General features: G+C 37.5%; 1 protein-coding gene across 2 annotated transcripts in view; it reads left to right on the plus strand.

Annotated features, from left to right (window-relative positions):
* Positions 1-19,481, plus strand: part of LOC124622295 (periodic tryptophan protein 2 homolog) — a 111,563-nt gene that overhangs the window by 47,860 nt on the left and 44,222 nt on the right. For both annotated transcript variants that reach the window (XM_047147966.1, XM_047147967.1), the window contains 3 exons: positions 10,319-10,467; positions 13,435-13,582; positions 15,693-15,849. In XM_047147966.1, coding sequence (XP_047003922.1) covers positions 10,319-10,467; positions 13,435-13,582; positions 15,693-15,849 — 454 coding nt within the window. The remainder of the gene's footprint in view (positions 1-10,318; positions 10,468-13,434; positions 13,583-15,692; positions 15,850-19,481) is intronic.

Genomic DNA, 19,481 nt, shown 5'->3' on the forward strand with positions numbered 1-19,481 from the left:
GAGGCATGTCATTGACAGTTCCTGTCTCTCTGTATCTCCTCCATGTCTGAACAACGTCACTTTGGTTCACTCCAAGACACCTGGACACTACCCTTGTTGAGAGCCCTTCCTGGCACAAAGTAACAATGCTGATGTTATTGAACCACAGCATTGACCGTCTAGCCATGGTTGAACTACAGACAACATGGGCCATGTACCTCCTTTCTGATGGAATCACTGGAACTGTTCATTTGTCGAAACCCCTCAGTTTAATAGGTGCTGCTCATGCGTAGTTGTTTACATTGTAGTTGTAGGTATTGTCATCACTGTAGAAAATCTTTATCATGCAGCGTCTCCTACCTCTCAAAGTTGTTCAACAAAAAAATTAGGGCACAGCTGCCTAGAATACAGGGGACCATAATTAGCAATACAAGCATGTGTTCTGTGAGTGGTGACGTCACAGGTGTCTCAATACAGAGAAACTCCCAATAATGTGCAAACAAGAATACAAATTTACAACACACAATAGAACAAAAAGACATAAATAACTATCGCATAAACATGCATGTGAGAAACACTCACCATGTCTTTCTCATTTGTAGTAGCATAGGCTCACCAAGTGGCTGGATACTGTCACGTATCTAAAACAAAACGACTTAGAAATGAAAAGCAAAAGCACAAAACAGTTTCATTGAACTATCATAAATGGATAATACTGTTTTTAAACATTACTCAGACAATTCTGTGTCATCTTCACTCAATTACTTGTTGCTACAATCTTTGTAGAGATTTTCATCTTCTGTGCCATCAGGCACATTAAAAACAAAGCAGTTTTTAAATCTGTGGTTGATAGTTTTATTGGGGATACATGCCCGAGATCGGTCAATCCACTCACACACTTAAGACAAGCTTGCACATTTGACATGTACTACAGGCATTAATTGCCAGTCATCATGCATCAGCCATTGTGTGTCTTTTATGTTTGTCCTTAGTGCTTTGAAGCTGATGCCCATAAAAATACGGGCGTACCTTACCTGCCTGAAAATCTGATGGCCTTGATTTTATGGGTGCACATTCTCAGTCGTTTTCTTTCTTCCTTCCTTACAGGCTCTGTTTGATGTGGGAGCCACGGCAGAAACTGTAATTGAAGTGAAACATCCTGGCAGATTAAAACTGTGTGCCGGACCGAGACTCGAACTCGGGACCTTTGCCTTTAGCTCAACTGAGCTACCCAAGCACAGACGCCCCGTCCTCACAGCTTTACTTCTGCCAGTACCTCGCCTCCTACCTTCCAAACTTTACAGAAGCTCTCCTGCACGCGAAAGGTAAAGGTCCAGAGTTCAAGTCTCGGTCCGTCACACAGTTTTAATCTGCCAGGAAGTTTTCATATCAGCACACACTCCGCTGCACAGTGAAAATCTCATTCTGTAATTGAAGTATTTGACACTAGATGGCACGGGCATGCTGGTCAAGGGTGATCAACTCAGGTTTTCTGAGTGGGGGATTGATGAATGATGAAATTTGCTTGTGGTGTTATGTGATTTTGAAGAAAGATATGTTGATTTTTGAGAGGATAATGATTTGCATGATTTGATGATGACACACGTTATTAAAGTAGCGGTTTTTGACTGTCCAGATAAGGATTTCAAATAGCAAAATATGCAGTGTTTTTATTCAGATTTCTATTGAAAGAGCTTTCAATACTTAATTACTGTTGGAAGTGATTTTTGAGAGCGGGTGTCAAAGTTCTTCAGAGGCAAATATTGCCATTATTCCTGTTGATACAATGCCTGAAGAGTGCGGAAGACCGAGGAAAGTGTAAGGCCGAGAACTTAGTCCTGTACAGATTCTGAGGAACACTGGATCACTAATGATTGTGTTCCAGATATCTGTCTGTTCTCAGGACAATATGGAAAGTGCAGTTTAGACAGGAATAGCGCATCTCTAGATGTCATTTTGTGTTTACTTACAGACAGTTTTGTGGATCATATAAAGCAGCAAAATAATCCGTATGTGCAACAAAGCATAATAAATTACGAAGCACAAATTCTCTTTCATCTTCCTGCTCACAATCAAAGTGGAAAGGACTGCTCACAATCAAAGTGGAAAGTAGTTACTCTCGTAGAAATAATGAAGTTTCTGGAAGTTGCAGCTTATGTGTGAGTGTAACACTGTGTATGTGAGACCATTGATCCAAGACTCCTGTTGTTGTGTAATTTCTGTATGAACATCTTCAGCTGTGACAAGTTTCTTTCTATTTTGAGAAACTTTCACATCAGTGACAATTCAGTGGCTAAGAAAAACAGGAGAGGCTGGCTATAACCTACTGCACAAGGCGAGAGCCTGCTAATTTCTAATGTGCATAAATAGATGAAAGCATGTGCAAATATTGTTGCCATGTGTATTTCAAGCAGTACATGCCACAGAAGCCAAATACGGGATAAAAGTGTACATTTTTTCAGTCAGAGACATGTTGCGCCTAGAATATTTCTGTTTATGGAGGTAAGAGGTACGACGCAGTAACACTCTTAAAGGCACTGCTTGGGAATCTGCCAGGAAAAGGTTACACTTTGTTTACAGATAGATTCTACACCAGTTCAATCCTTGGTTCAGAACTGGAAGCTGGAAAAGCTGCTCTTGTGGGAACTACAAGAAAATCTAGACAGGGATTGACAAAAGAAATGTGCACATGATAAATACAAACCACACTTCTCTGTTAAGAGAGGCGGGAAGCAGGCAAAGCCAGCCTGTGTGGTGTACTATAATAAAAACAAGTTGGGTGTTGGCATATCAGACCAGCAACTGTCATACTTGGCATTTGAGCTTCAAACCGTGCTGTGGTGGAGAAAGTTTGCATTCCACATAATACTAATGGTGATGGTAAATACCTTTATATTCTACAAGTTAACTGGAAAACACCCCATGTCAATTTATGACAGTTATCATGCAAATCTTTCAGACATCAGAGATCTTGAACCACGACCTGGTACATTGGGACTCTCCAGACTATCAACTGGAAACAATTTCCTGGAAAAGATTGCTAAACTGTCACAAATTAGTAAGACTGTATGTATTTTAAGCTTTGAATCAGCTTGTGTCAAACAAGAGGAGTATGGAGATGTTGCAGTTGGAGTAATTGTATAAAGAAACCCAGTGGACAAATTATTGTGCCTAATTGTGCATTCACAAAAATATGTAAAATTATAGCAGGAGAAGACCAAAACTGATTAATTGACTTTATATACCACCAGAGAAACATATCAGCTATGGAAATGCTTCCTCCTCCTACTGGTATAACCTACACTTTGGAAAAACATAGAATATGTTTGACAAATCTATGATCGTCGAGTTACATCATGGGTGTATCATGCTAAATTTACATCTTTTCTTCTGCTTCTGCTGGGGTAACTTTTAGTTTTTTGTGAATACACAACTGTGGTACAATAATTTGTTAATTAGGTCCACTCCATCTACCGCAATTCCCTACTACGTGAGTACGACAGTCTGTTTTGAAGCCCAAAGTGCGGGCATTTTCATGCAGTGGCAACACTTTATATAGCCTACTTGGCTGTTTTTCTTACACTGCGACTGTAAGGCATCTAAGGTTTTTGCAACAAAAGCCAACTGCAATGGACAGTCTCCTGGGGAGCAGTTCATAACACACAACACCCTTTTTGTGCCACCACATGCAAAAGATACTAAAAGGTTTCAGATAGATTATATAATGGTAAGACAGAGATTTAGGAACCAGATTTTAAATTGTAAGACATTTTCAGGGGGAGATGTGCACTCTGACCACAATCTACTGTTTATGAACTGTAGATTAAAACTGAAGAAACTGCAAAAAGGTGGGACTGTAAGGAGATGGGACTTGGGATAAGCTGAAAGAACCAGAGGTTGTACAGAGTTTCAGGGAGAGCATAAGGGAACAATTGACAGGAATGGGGGAAAGAAATACAGTAGAAGAAGAATGGGTAGCTTTGAGGTATGAAATAGTCAAGGCAGCAGAGGATCAAGTAGGAAAAAAGACGAGGGCTAATAGAAATCCTTGGGTAACAGAAGAGATACTGAATTTAATTGATGAAAGGAGAAAATACAAAAATGCAGTAAATGAAGCAGGCAAAAAGGAATACAAACGTCTCAAAAATGAGATCGACAGGAAGTGCAAAATGGTTAAGCTGGGATGGCTACAGGACAAATGTAAGGTTGTAGAGGCTTATCTCATTAGGGGTAAGATAGATACTACCTACAGGAAAATTAAAGAGACCTTTGGAGAAAAGAGAACCACTTGCATGAATATCAAGAGCTGAGATGGAAACCCAGTTCTAAGCAAAGAAGGGAAAACAGAAAGGTGGAAGGAGTATATAAAGGGTCTATACAAGGGCGACAAAATTATGGAAATGGAAGAGGATGTTGATGAAGATGAAATGGGATATATGATACTGCGTGAAGAGGTGGACAGAGTACTGAAAGACCTGAGTCGAAACAAGGCCCCGGGAGTAGATAACATTCCATTACAACCACTGACAGCCTTGGGAGAGCCAGTCCTGACAAAACTCTACCATCGGGTGAGCAAGATGTATGAGACAGGCGAAATACCCTCAGACTTCAAGAAGAATATAATAATTCCAATCCCAAAGAAAGCAGGTGTTGACAGATATGAAAATTACCGAACTATCAGTTTAATAAGTCACAGCTGAAAAATACTAACATGAACTCTTTACAGACAAATGGAAAAACTTGTAGAAGCCAACCTCGGGGAAGATCAGTTTGGATTCCGTAGAAATACTGGAACACGTGAGGCAATACTTACCTTACGACTTATCTTAGAAGAAAGATTAAGGAAAGGCAAACCTACGTTTCTAGCATTTGTAGACTTAGAGAAAGCTTTTGACAATGTTGACTGGAATACTCTCTTTCAAATTCTAAAGGTGGCAGGGGTAAATTGCAGGGAGCGAAAGGCTACTTACAATTTGTACAGAAACCAGATGGCAGTTATAAGAGTCGAGGGGACGTGAAAGGGAAGCAGTGGTTGGGAAGGGAGTGAGACAGCAAAGGAAACGAAATAAAAGTTTGGAGTAGGTATTAAAATCCATGGAGAAGAAATAAAAACTTTCAGGTTCGCCGATGACATTATAATTCTGTCAGACAGAGCAAAGGACTTGGAAGAGCAGTTGAACGGAATGGATAGTGTCTTGAAAGGAGGATATAAGATGAACATCAACAAAAGCAAATCGAGGATAATGGAATGTAGTCGAAATAAGTCAGGTGACGCTGAGGGAATTAGATAAGGAAATGAGACACTTGAAGTAGTAAAGTAGTTTTGCTATTTGGGGAGCAAGATAACTGATGATGGTCGAAGTAGAGAGGATATAAAATGTAGACTGGCAATGGCAAGGAAAGTGTTTCTGAAGAAGAGAAATTTGTTAACATCGAGCATAGATTTAAGTGTCAGGAAGTCGTTTCTGAAAGTATTTGTATGGAGTGTAGCCATGTATGGCAGTGAAACATGGACGATAACTAGTTTGGACAAGAAGAGAATAGAAGTTTTCGAAATGTGGTGCTACAGAAGAATGCTGAAGATTAGATGGGTAGATCACATAACTAATGTGGAGGTATTGAATAGAATTGGGGAGAACAGGAGTTTGTGGCACAACTTGACTAGAAGAAGGGATCGGTTGGTAGGACATGTTCTGAGACATCAAGGGATCACCAATGTAGTACTGGAGGGCAGCGTGGAGGGTAATAATTGTAGAGGGAGACCAAGAGATGAATACACTAAGCACATTCAGAAGGATGTAGGCTGCAGTAGGTACTGGGAGATGAAGAGGCTTGCACAGGATAGAGCTGCATCAAACCAGTCTCAGGACTGAAAACAACAACAACAACAACAACAACAAGAGATGCAAAATATTTCTCTTGCACTGCCCTTTTACTTGAGATGATGTGTTTTGCTAGAGCTCAGCCATTAATAGGCAAGAAACAGAAATGAAAAGAATTTTTAGTATGTATTCTGAGAGGCAAAAAATGTTTTGGAGGAGTGTGGTTCCCCTCCCCCACTGCCCCCCTCCCCCACTGCCCCCTCCCCCACTGCCCCCTCCCCCACTGCCCCCCTCCCCCACTGCCCCCTCCCCCACTGCCCCCTCCCCCCCCACACTCACACATACAGACACACACACAAAAGCTACCTGTGTAGCAGATGCAAAGTGGCATTGTGTGAATTACCATGGTTTAAAATTTATCATACAAAGACCAAAACTGCATCTTAAAACAAAGCCAAAGGAGCTTACTGTAGATAAAACAAGCAGCATACTTGTTTATTAAAATTTTTGTTTAATATATAGATTTCTTTTGCAAGCAACACAGGTTGTGTTAATGCAATAACAGAAACTGTTGAAGACTGGTAGTAGTTTAAAATATTAAAAACAGCAAGGCCTTTTGGTACAGTTCCATGCACTATGGTTCATGTTGGAAAGTGTTAAATGGTTCATTTAAACAAACATCTAATGACTGTAGAATTACCACCACTCCTGGAAATACAGCGAAGTCGGTTCTGTCCTCTACTAATTTTCTGTTTACAGTTGGAGTAGTATGATCTGTGTACGAATTTAGTACAAGCCAGAATGACATTGCTGTAAAAGTTTAATCAACTCTAATACCAAGTCCTCTGTGAACCAGCCACTTGATCTAATGCATACAATAGCACTTTTTGGAAATGCCTTGGACTTCAGTAATGTCTTGCATTAAAAAACAGTGGTAGCAGTTTATGAACATCAGCTGCACAAGCAAGTATGACAGCATGTGCTACTTTTCGCCAACTGTGGACAATATCTTGACATCGTTGTTCCCTTTTGCTTCTGCCATGTAATTTGAGGGCATTTCAAAATACATCAGAGTTGGTTCACATTACCCATTTGACCAAAAACATAATGATTTTTCGTGTGCCATCTGATTATGAAACACTGGAATTTGATGAGTTTTTTCCCCGTAGTTTTCTGTCAGTTTCTGTGCAATTGAAGTGCGTCTGTGAAGAGAAAATTCCCAACATTTCATGAAATGGGCAATCCAGTCGCGGCTTCATTTGAAATTAATAACTTTTTGCTGTCATACAAATTCATGTGCTTTAACTTTAACAATTAACAAGAACTTCTGTCACAGCTCCCAAACAAAATCATTCAGCACAACTTCTAATGTATAATAGAGACCATGTTTTGGCCCATGAATGTTTTTATGTTGCTCGAACAAGCTAAGAGTTGTTCTTTTGACCATCACCACCATTTTACATTACTCTCATCGATTCCATGTCGCTGTCCTGCAGTACAATTTTCAACTTCGCAGTATAGTCAACATGCTTCAGCATAGTGGACTAAACCTTGGCATTTTACAAAAGTAATAAAGTAGACTGAAACAAAGGGGGAAATCCAAATGTGCTATCTACAAAAATTGCAGTGAGCGCTGCTGTCATTGGCCTAAATGTCAGTGGAAGAAGCACAAATGATGTTGGGAAAGGGTGATTGGTACATCGAGCAAGTTTCACCCATTGCATGCAGTGCGGATAACATAAGATTCATATTGATCATCTGCCAAGGTAGAAATCTCTCACGGAAGTAACAATGTCGCATAAGAGCTTGTTTATAAGGGTGCTCATGTTCAAATGTGGAACTTACTTGTACTCATGAATATGAAATTAAGTTAAGGCAATAAAACACTTATTATTGTTGCATCAGCTTATGAATGTAGCTGTTTAAATGTAAAACTGTACTTACCGTGCTTGCCAACATCTCAAAGTTCCTTAAAAACGTTCATTTTGATGGCATGTAAAGAAATTTATTTTTATTGGTATGAATATTCAAAAAACTACTAAATTCAAAGACGAACAATATTAAGTTTGAATTTCCCCCATGATAAAAAATTCGTAACATTCAATATTTGAAACATTAATACAACAGCATCTGTGCCTAAATAACAACTAGTGGTAGCTTGTAATGGCATTTTTCAGAACTTCTTTGCCCTTGGATCTAAGCCACAGGCGCATTTTTTGGATCATGAGAATCAGAAGAAAAAGTTGTCTTGCATTTGGATAAATACAGTATTAATGTGGAAGATCATTCATGACAGAGCAATCTTTCTTGAAGCAAGAAAACAATGTTCTGCCATGATTTCGTAGATAGCACACTCACCGCCACCGCCACAGCCACCACTGCCACCACATGGCACTGATGTTTCCAGCAGCCACTGCTGCTTTCACTCCTCTGTTAAACTGAAAGTGAACAATATTTCACAAATATAAGACATCCTTCCACTTCAGATTGTATTTTAATTGCTTAAACAACATTTAAAAGATTCAAGTATGCAAATTCCGATGTGTTACTGCAAGGCAAATACTAGAACTTCAAGTAAAAAAATTATAATTGATAAATATGCTCTTGGCAATGTACTTGCCAGTGTGTCAAACATAAACATTTCGCACTCAATTTTGCTTTAGGTATCACTTAATCGTGATTGTAGGTTATGCGCTTCAAAGGTTGTATGCTGTGTGAACTATAGCTGCACTATTGTGTTACTGCACTGTGTTCACACAGTTTATCAAAAGTACTGCACTCGGGAAATAAAATTAAAATAATGAAAAAATTTTTACTTGTCAATGTGAGAGCAGAAGCGTGCACAAGGTGGGCCACTTCCCAATTATCTGAGTGCTGCTGGTGACCAATGGTTAATGGCTGCTGCATAGGAAGGAAATTGTTAAACATAAATTGTTCTGATCTTAACGCAGCAATGAGCTGTTTCAAGGAAATGTTTGTGAAAGTTTTTTCCATTACATGAAGGAAATTATCTTTGAAGTTCCATCTGACTGATACGTCCAGTAGACAAATGATATGTTGTTTAAAAAATTAAATAGAGAATTGAACTCAGACTCTCAGCTTTGCATTTATGGTGCACAATGTTTAGTGCTAGACCACAAGCAGATACAGCATTGCAACAGCTTGAGTGTAAGACAACACTTCCTCCTGAAAGTTTTGTATCCTACAAAGCTACCAGATTGTGGAGCTGGTCAGACTTACAATCCCAAAGGGGAGCATATTTTGTCTCTGTGATTTCCAGTTTTTGTGTTCAAGAATATACCTTGTGATTTTTTAAATTATATAATGCATCAAGCTGAATAAAGTTTATTTTTAAGCTAACAATACCTTACAATGCAGCATTAAACTGCTGTTTACAACATGAACAGAAATGAAAAAAAAAAGCTGATGATTCTAAAATCCAGGAAAGAGTAAATTAATGTACAAACTTGATTGCCACTCAGGAAAGTTAGCATTGAATTTTGTTAGACCTCTTCAAAGGAGTTGTGGATGAAGTAGACCTACAACCCTCTGTCCCTTATTTAGGCAGCACTCTTCCATCTCTGGCCACTTAAAAGTTGATTTTGGTTTCAGTGAATTTGACAAATGATGCTTCATTGTGTTGCTCATTTTTTTTACATCTAGCACCATACCTGTGAACCAGATGGGAGAGACCTTCTTAGATGAAGTAGCATGACATTCAATAAGTTAAACACAGTCCAGTAATTTTCTTTCAAGATTTTATCTCCAGATAGTTATACATCCCTGTGACTGGTAAACCACATCTCTTCGCATAATTGCTTTCTTCAACGATGTCTTGTTCAAGCATATACTCTGAATCTGAAAAACTCATTCCGTTCAATGATACCTGGTATTCATCTTCTGGATCTTCACCTCTGACATCAGGCACGAATTTTCAGAGGTGTTATATTTGTTCCACTGGATTTCATATGTCACTGCAGCACTGTCGTGGGAATTTTATATTTTTCTGCTGATTTTTCATAAACACAACCTCGCGAAACAGCTTTGAAGGCCTGCTGAATGTTCAACTTAGTGCTTAAGTTGTAGGTTGGGTTCGTGTGTTGTAGGCATTTTGTTGCATACTAACCTGTAATGGATATTTGAAATTAAGTTTAGTTTTATATCAACCAATTTAAGATGACTAATAAATCAGGTCAGACCTTCAATTGTCCAATTTTGCCCCTACTAACAGAAATTCACTTAAAACACTTTTTTCAATTTATCAAAATAAATCATTACGATATAATGAATGAAACATTGCAGAAATTACTATCCTACATTACTCTTTTAAAAAAGAGAAAAGTAAGGAAATAAAATTAATACCTTTTATTGCTATAGAAGTTTCTTTATCAACCCATAGAAAATAAAAATGGTGGGAAATGACTACAGCTTGAGTACTAACTGAGTCAAATCAGCCACTAAGTACGTCTGTGTCAAAAAATCTATACTGTCTCATGTATTATCTTTCATTGTTACAGGTTAAATTATGGAATACAAGTACGGGATTTTGTTTTGTAACGTTTACTGAACACACTGCTGGCATCTCTGCTGTCCAGTTCAGTCCTAACAGAAAATTTGTGGTTTCTGCATCTCTGGATGGAACAGTTCGTGCATTTGATATGGCCAGGTGTGTTAAATGTTGTATACACTCTAGAATTCATATCAAACAAAGTGTGTATCGTTGTAGTTAAGTACTAAAATGTAAGATTTATGTGTAAGTTGAAAGACAGGCCCAAAGCTTAAATTTGGCACAGTATTACGTGTTATGGAATCCTGATATGATAAATACTTCTTGGTATTTGCTAGATTAACTTTAAAAATATAGCACAGTATTAGTGAACTTGTGACGTTCACCTGCTTTATTTCTTCATTGATAGTCCTCGGTGTCGACATACTGGCTGAAAGATAGGGGGTGGAAGTTCAACACTGACTACGGTAAATGATGTAGCCAACAGTTGCATTTCACAGTTCTTTACTTTCGCTGTTCACAACCCCCTCCTCCCTCCCCCCAATATTACACAGATACATGGCCAGTTCACTATTAGTAAATGATAAACCTCATTTATAGCTTGCAGGCAAATTCAGCATACTGCTACAGTAGTTTGCTGTTGAACATCTGTGAGCAATAAATACCTAACAACATAGTTCACAGTTTTTGCAGAATAATAAGGTATGTGTGACCATATTTCTCAATTAAATTGAACAGACACTGTCATTGTTGGCCTATTTGTGTTACACTAATTCCACTGTTTAGTTAATGCATTACTGTTACTCGAAACTGATACAGACTTCCCATCTGAAAATCGGCCGTGGACTGAATGCCTCGGGACCAGAAATTGGTCCCTTATATATCCTCGCAATAATAGACACTGAAACTATACATTGTTTGATGTTTAAGGTACAGTAATTACAATTAAAACATAACTCATTCAATTAACTGAATACATCAAAAAATTCTTTTTTAACAGTTTCTTCTACCACAAAGATTACTCCGAATTATTTATTTAAATAATGAAATTAACAGATACGGTTATGCAAACAATGCTTTTGACAAATCTGGTAATTATTTTGGAATTAATTAAGGGCTGATTTTGCTAATGTGTTTTTGAATAGAGCCAAATAAATACTAGTAGTTCTTCTTCCAAATGTTTTCACCCTGTATCAAAGGCATTAAACAGGAATGGTCAAAATAAATTACATAATTAATGACCTACACAAAACTAAGCACAAAATTAGATCTTATGCTATATTTCTTAAGACTGAGGGCCAACCTTTCTCTTTTATGAAAATGCAAATTATACTCATGTATGTTAATGGTAATTAGGCAAAAATGAATTTAAGGAGGCAGGTGGCAAAACAAGAGAGGAAGTAAAAAGATCCCAGCTTGCTTTGTCACAGACTAGTTAAGTTAGGATATGAAATTTGACATTGTCAAACTAAAGCACGTGACCTCTTGAAGTACACTATTATATCCTCAAATCTTTTGATTGCATCTGGCAGGTATATTATGGTTAACAGGTTTCAACTCTAATGAGCAATTATCGGATCTAAAAATCTAGAAAATACAAAAATATAAACAGGTACAAAACTATAAGTAACTGCAATCCAAAGAGAAAAATGAAATATACCTAATATTTTATTACAGGAGTAGCAAATCAAGATGTGTTCAGTCATTGTGGTCATATAAAATCAACAGCCTTGCCTGCTTGTTGTGCATTGTACCATTGGCAATTTATTTTTAAGTTACTACAACAGTGTTTGATCACATATTGGTATGTTACTTCCATAAGAAGATACAAAGTATTATTTTGTTTTTCTCTTTAGCATGGAACTTTTAACACTTTTATAACCTTACATTTAATATTAATTTGCAAGTTTTACATTTGCTAGATGTTTTACTTCTGATGATGACCAATAGTCAAAACCAGTAAAGTTTAATATATTAAACAATGGAAAATCCAGGATGGATTGCCTGAGCAGTGTGGCCTCAGTTGCCTGAGACTGTGGTCATGTGTATGTGAGTTGCATTTGCATGTATGTGTGTTTTCATCATCTAATTTTGACGAAAGCCTTACTAGCTGAAAGCTACATTTGTGACAGTCTTTTTATTGTGCCTATCGCAACATGTCATGCTGAGTAGCAACTTTCCTTTTCATAATAATGTGTTTCTTTTGTTATGTGTATATGGTGGCTTGTGATGCTACTTTACAAATAAGATTGTTTGTGCTCTTGCTCATTAAGGGGGACAGGACGTCAAACGGGCCGATCTGGAGCAGGAGAGACAAGACAGGACATTTTCATTTCCACTCTCTATACTTTTACAATTAAATTCATAAAACTTCGTAAGCATGACCAGGAAGGATTCAGGAGTCACACTCATAGCTGTGGAAGTTCAAAAACATAACAAAATAATTTTTTTTCACATGTGAAATTACATCATTTTTTCACTTACTATTGGCTGCATTTGTTGGTATAGGTACACTTTTCTTCAGAAGTAAGAGACATTCTTCAATGAATTTGGCACAGCATACTAACCATACTTGCAAGCGTATGAAACTCTAGAATTTTCTAAATCTATTAAAAACTGTGGTAAAAATGGAGATAATTAATTATAAAATTTGAGTTTTATATAAACACGAAGTTTAAACTGTTACAGCTCATTCATTTTTTTATAAATTAAATAAATTCTAGAGTTTCATACACCTGTAAGTATGATTTGTATGTTGTGCAAAATTCATCGAAGAATCTCTATTACTTACGAAGAAAAGTGTACCTATATCAACAAATGCAGCCAGTAGTAAGTGAAAAAAATGATGAAATTTTGCATGTAAAAAGATTTATTTTGTTACTGTTTTCGATCTCCCACTGCTATTAGTGTGTATCCTGAATCCTTCCTGATCATGCTGACAAAGTTTTATGAATTAATTTGTAAAACTACAGACAGTGGAAATCAAAATGTCCTGTTGGTGCCTCTTCTGCTCCAAGTCGGCCCCTTTGACATCCTACCCCCCCTTAAGTATGTTATATTGAACTGTGTTGCAGTGCTCATGTATAGCTCACTGAAAATGTCGTTAAAGTTATGCTTATATTGCAGGTACCGCAACTTTAGGACATTTACATCTCCTAGGCCAGTTCAGTTTTCATGTTTGGCAATTGATTCTAGTGCGGAATTTGTTGCAGCTGGAGGACAAGATGTTTTTGAAATCTTTTTATGGTCATTAAAAATTGGAAGACTTGTAGAGGTAATATATGGTAGATCCTAAATTTTAAAGAAATAGAAGTTGAAGAAAATAGGTTATTGTGAGATTACATTTGTTCAGTTATACCTTGATATTAGTTGAGGTAACATGGTCACTCTTTTTTTGTGAAGATACACACTAGGGTTTAGTGTTTGGTTTTCGTTGTCTAGTTTTTATGTAACTTTTATATTCAGAGTATTTGAAAATACAGTGTCCTCTTGATTATTCATATGCAGATTATCTGGTTTGCAAATTATTTGTGTATTATTTAAAGAAAAGTACAATATTTGTCACTAGCAAACAGCATCACACAATAGGAAGTACCATTTACATGGTTTAAACGGTTGCTGGATGACAGCAGCGTACTGTCCCCATTGTTATCAGCCAGCCTGTACCTTGTAAATTGGAAACGAACTCAGTTTTGTGATGTTAATTGGTGTGTAAATGTCAACAAAGCAAGTTAAAATAAATTTGTAAAAGAGATGGTGGAGAAACAAAAGAAAAGTATTCACATTAAAATAAAAATTAGAATGAATTGAAATGTTTCAGAGAAGGGGAAAACTGCTGCAGTGAATGCTGATTACAGTATTGGAATGCAGACTACTGAACATTAAAAAGAATAAGTAGAAAATACAGTTTTTTTTTTTTTTTTTTTTTTTTTTTTTTTTTTTTTTTTTTTTTTTTTTTTTTTTTTGTCAGGAAATACGATTCTAGTTCTGGACTGTCTGGACAAAATGAGGAAATCTTCATTTGATGAATTAGATGCTGCTCTTTTGCAATGGTTTAGCCAGAAACGAGCATATGATATCATTGTTTCAGGCGTGATATGTGCCCAAAAATGGTCCCCTCACCCCCTCCCTGCCCAGTGAAGCTGTAGGGGCCTCTGATTACTGCTGGTAAGAGATCCAGAAATTTGTGGAAGAAAAGAATTTCACACCAGGCCAAATTTATAATACAGACGAAAGTGGCCTGTATTGGAATTGTCTACCTTTGCATTTAAGACCAACGTTAATGCTTCTGTGAACCACAAAGTGATTGGGGAAAAAAAAAGAGCATTCAAAGATTTTGCAGCTAAGGATCATCATGTGCATTATCACAACCGAAAAGGAGCATGGAGGAATAGCGAAATTTTCAATACCTGGTTACGCAAATATTTTGTACAAGTTTGACGATTTCTAGAAGAGAAAGGATTGCTACAGGAGGCTGTTCTGTTGCTTGATAACATCCCTTCACATCGTGATGAGAGGATTCTTGTATCTGATGATCATCTCATCGTAACTAAGCTTTTACATCTTAACGTGAGTGCCATTATACAGCCCATGGACAAAGGCATAATTGCATCAGAGAAAAGGTACTATTGGCCTGGTCTACTGAGAATGCTAGTTGGTTAGGATGATTTGGAGGCTTTCAAGAAGTTGACAATTCCAGGTACCGTACTTGGGATATCTGCTGCCTGGCAGTTACGTCCCATACACTAGTCCAGTCATGTAGGAAAATTCTTCCAGATATAAAAGAAAGTGATTTTTAAGGTTTCAGTGCTAACGAAATAACAACTTCACAAATAGTGAATTGGGCCACAGGTTTTATGGTTTTGAAGATGTTTAAGACGAAAATTTTGAATGAGTGGCTGAAGATTGACGCATGTGAACCCCACTTCCAGTACGAGTGACATTGAAATTATGACCGCTGCTTCGCAGCAAAACAGAGGACAGTGGATGTGAAACTAGGGATGAAGACAGTGACCTTATAAGTCACTGCACCCCACTGCAATCTGTTGATAATTTTCAAGATTATATGGACCAGAAGAGTTTCAGTACAATGACATGACTGCTGCAAGAAAAATTCAAAATGCTGTGCGAAAAAATGTCATCACCTCCCTGAAGGATATCATCACACACTATTTTAAGAAATAAACAGGCCTGCAGTACCTATGTACAGAACATGAATAAATTTTTGAACAAAGAATACATGTTTCAAAATATCTCAATTATTCATTTTTTCCATTATTCATGCACCATCTCCCCCACATTACCCCAAATAACCAGAAATATGCTGTATCACAATTTTTATATGCCACAATTAGCTTGTATTAATAAGAAGTTGTTGTTCATAGGTATTAAGTGGGCATGAAGGACCAGTTTCAAGCATTGCATTCAACCCCAGCCCTGCTAGCACTGCAATGGCATCTGTGTCGTGGGACAAAACACTTAAGTTATGGAATGCTGTAGAATCAGGCGGTATGCATGAAACTGTGCAGCTGTCTGCAGATGGTTAGTATGTTGTAGTGTTTGGTAAATTTGAAATGAATTCTCTCTCTCTCTCTCTCTCTCTCTCTCTCTCTCTCTCTCTCTCTCTCTGTCTGTGTGTGTGTGTGTGTGTGTGTGTGTGTGTGTGTGTGTGTGTGTGTGTGTGTGTCTCTGTGTGTGTGGCATGAAAAGACACAGATAAGAAAAAAGTCTGATTCATAATTTTCCACTATATAACAGAATATGTTCTTATCTGATTCACTGGAAAGAAAATTGGACAGTGTATGATGTCAGTGCATTTGTATATTCAAATATACACTGTAAAGTCAAAATTATACTTAAAGAAACTTCTACTCACTGGTCCTGTCAGTGCTACGTGTTGTAACATATTGTTACAATTATGCTTTGTAAAGACAGCAGGTACATGCTGATAGCTTCTGATGCAAATATCAAGTATTGTACAACACACAGTATCTGCACTAGTTCATTTGTTTTCAAATTACTTTATTGAATTAATGCTGTGAACAGATGTTATGCTTATTACAATTGCTTAAAATCTGTATCTATGTGAAGTGTGTTGCAATTAAATGTCCAAAAGTGTAAAACCACAGTCGTTATGCGTGTGTTCAGCATCCCCTGTCTACTGAGTAACAACCATTTGAGAGTTACGTTCACACACACACACACACACACACACACACACACACACACACACACACACACACACAAAACCATCAACTCATTTGTGGATTTGTGTGCTATTTTACCTGCTCTGTTTTTGCCTGTCTATTCTATATGCATCTATATTGCTCCAACATAGTTTCTAATGTCATTTACCTGCCTTTCATTAGCCCTACATTTAAATCCCTTGGAATCCACTGAAAAAATTCCTTGTTACATCAATCATCCATTCACCTGGCTACATGTCTACCCACCTCAGTTTCATTTTCATTAGAGATATAATTTCAATGCTGACCCTACGACTTATCTTAGAAGCTAGATTAAGGATAGGCAAACCTACGTTTCTAGCATTTGTAGACTTAGAGAAAGCTTTTGACAATGTTGACTGGAATACTCTCTTTCAAATTCTGAAGGTGGCAGGGGTAAAATACAGGGAGCGAAAAGCTATTTACAATTTGTACAGAAAGCAGATGGCAGTTACAAGAGTCGAGGGACATGAAAGGGAAGCAACGGTTGGGAAGGGAGTGAGACAGGGTTGTAGCCTCTCCCCAATATTATTCAGTGTCTATATTGAGCAAGCAGTGAAGGAAACAGAAGAAAAATTCAGAGTAGGTATAAAAATCCATGGAGAAGAATTAGAAACTTTGAGGTTTGCCGATGACATTGTAATTCTGTCAGACAGAGCAAAGGACTTGGAAGAGCAGTTGAACAGAATTGATAGTGTCTTGAAAGGAAAATCTAAAATGAACATCAACAAAAGCAAAATGAGGATAATGGAATGTAGTCGAAATAAGTCAAGTGATGCTGAGGGAATTAAATTAGGAAATGAGACATTTAAAGTAGTAAAGGAGTTTTGCTATTTGGGGAGCAAAATAACTGATGATGGTCGAAGTAGAGAGGATATAAAATGTAGACTGGAAATGGCAAGGAAAGTATTTCTGAAGAAGAGAAATTTATTAACATAGAGTATAGATTTAAGTGTCAGGAAGTCGTTTCTGAAAGTGTTTGTATGGAGTGTAGCCATGTATGGAAGTGAAACGTGGACGATAAATATTTTGGACAAGAAGAGAATAGAATCTTTCGAAATGTGGTGCTACAGAAGAATGCTGATGATTAGATGGGTAGATCACATAACTAATGAGGAAGTATTGAATAGGATTGGGGGAGAAGAGAAGTTTGTGGCACAACTTGACAAGAAGAAGGGATCGGTTGGTAGGACATGTTCTGAGGCGTCAAGGGATCACCAGTTTAGTATTGGAGGGCAGCGTGGAGGGTAAAAATCGTAGAGGGAGACCAAGAGATGAATACACTAAGCAGATTCAGAAGGATGTAGGTTGCAGTAGGTACTGGGAGATGAAGAAACTTGAACAGGATAGAGTAGCATGGAGAGCTGCATCAAACCAGTCTCTGGACTGAAGACCACAACAACAACAACAACATAATTTCAGCTCCAGTCTCTTCCAGAAATAGAACAATGTTGATACAAAGTATAGCAGTGAAACTATCAGGAACTAAATAAGATCAAACTGCAAGAGCTTGAGGAAACACACAGAGGCTGTCCCCTTCACTTAGTGTAGTTGACCTGTTATTGCTACTTTAAATTCTCTCTGAGTTAGGTATACTGCAAATAGAAAGTCATAAGGTAATCTACAGTTTTTTGTCAAAACATTTACAGCAATTATTTTGTAATAATGATATTAATGACTATATGATTAGAAGGATACTGGTGCTCAGTGAATGAGATGGTACTATGTTACTTTGCGTGGCGTTAGTGGTGGTGCACTCAATCTAGAACTGACTACCTAAGTAAAGCTATCATGTTAATATCACTTCTTGCACTCTAATCTATCTCTACATATTACCTGCTCTGTAAGTTAGCATCCACTATGCACTGATGTGCGAATAGGCATTTTCCTCAAGACCAAGTAGGGAATGGAACCAAAGACTCTGAACACTTGAAGGGAAACACCTGCCAGCTTGCTCAGTGTAACGTACGAACCACATGTCTTATTAACACCTAGCAGGCACATATGCTGCTCTAGTTGGTGACTTACTAAACTTGTCAGGTAAAGGGAAAAGTATTTGGCAACTGAATAAAGCTGTAGCTCAAGTTTACGGGTAATTTGAATCAGGTTGTGAATTGAACATAAACTACAGAGTGCCATGACATATTCCTTTCCAAATTTGTTCAATTTTTCTTGTTTTGCAAGTCGAGAGCGCAATGCAATGTTGAATGACAATTATATTCACCACCAACACTGATTATTTCTCATGCATTGTCATTTAATGAATATTTTGATATTGTTAATTTAATGTGTCTGCTGTTCTAAGTAATTAAAGGCAAGCTTCTGTCTAAGAGAGCAAAGTTTGGCTTCAGCCTTGTACTATGTATCGCTTCCAGAAATTGACTTAAAGTGTCGCTACCATCAGACTTACTAGGAGTTAGATGCATTTGATCATAACAAGGCATTCCGGAGCTCTTACAGGTTGACAAATTAAAAGATCTGCGCATTACCTCTATAATGACACAAACGTTTGTGTTAATTTCTGCAAAATTGCTAACAAAACTTCTATTACATCTTTACTATGTAAAATTGGTAGAAAATAAATTTAAATTTGTCCTGTATAGCTGCGAAATAATATACTGGGTGAATCACCTAAAACTTGCACCGCAAATATTGTTAGCCAGTCAACAGATTGTAATAATACTTAGAAAGTTTACTTTATGTGCAAATGCACAACTTTTCTAGCTGGAACAATGCCTGTTCGCATTAACAAATTAAAAGTAGGGTAAATTAGAATGTCAGTGGTGTTTATTTGCAGGGTTCAGGTGCGAGTCGTATACGAAATATCATATTTTGATAACTTCCCACACGGACTCTTGCAGAATATCTGTGGTAGCACACACCAAAGAACAAGTGCACGCGCGAGTTATGTGGTTTCTGACCAGTAACGAGACAATTTACTATCACAGG

Source organism: Schistocerca americana, chromosome 7 (genome assembly GCF_021461395.2).
Source record: "Schistocerca americana isolate TAMUIC-IGC-003095 chromosome 7, iqSchAmer2.1, whole genome shotgun sequence".
Classification (NCBI taxonomy): Eukaryota; Metazoa; Arthropoda; class Insecta; order Orthoptera; family Acrididae; genus Schistocerca; species Schistocerca americana.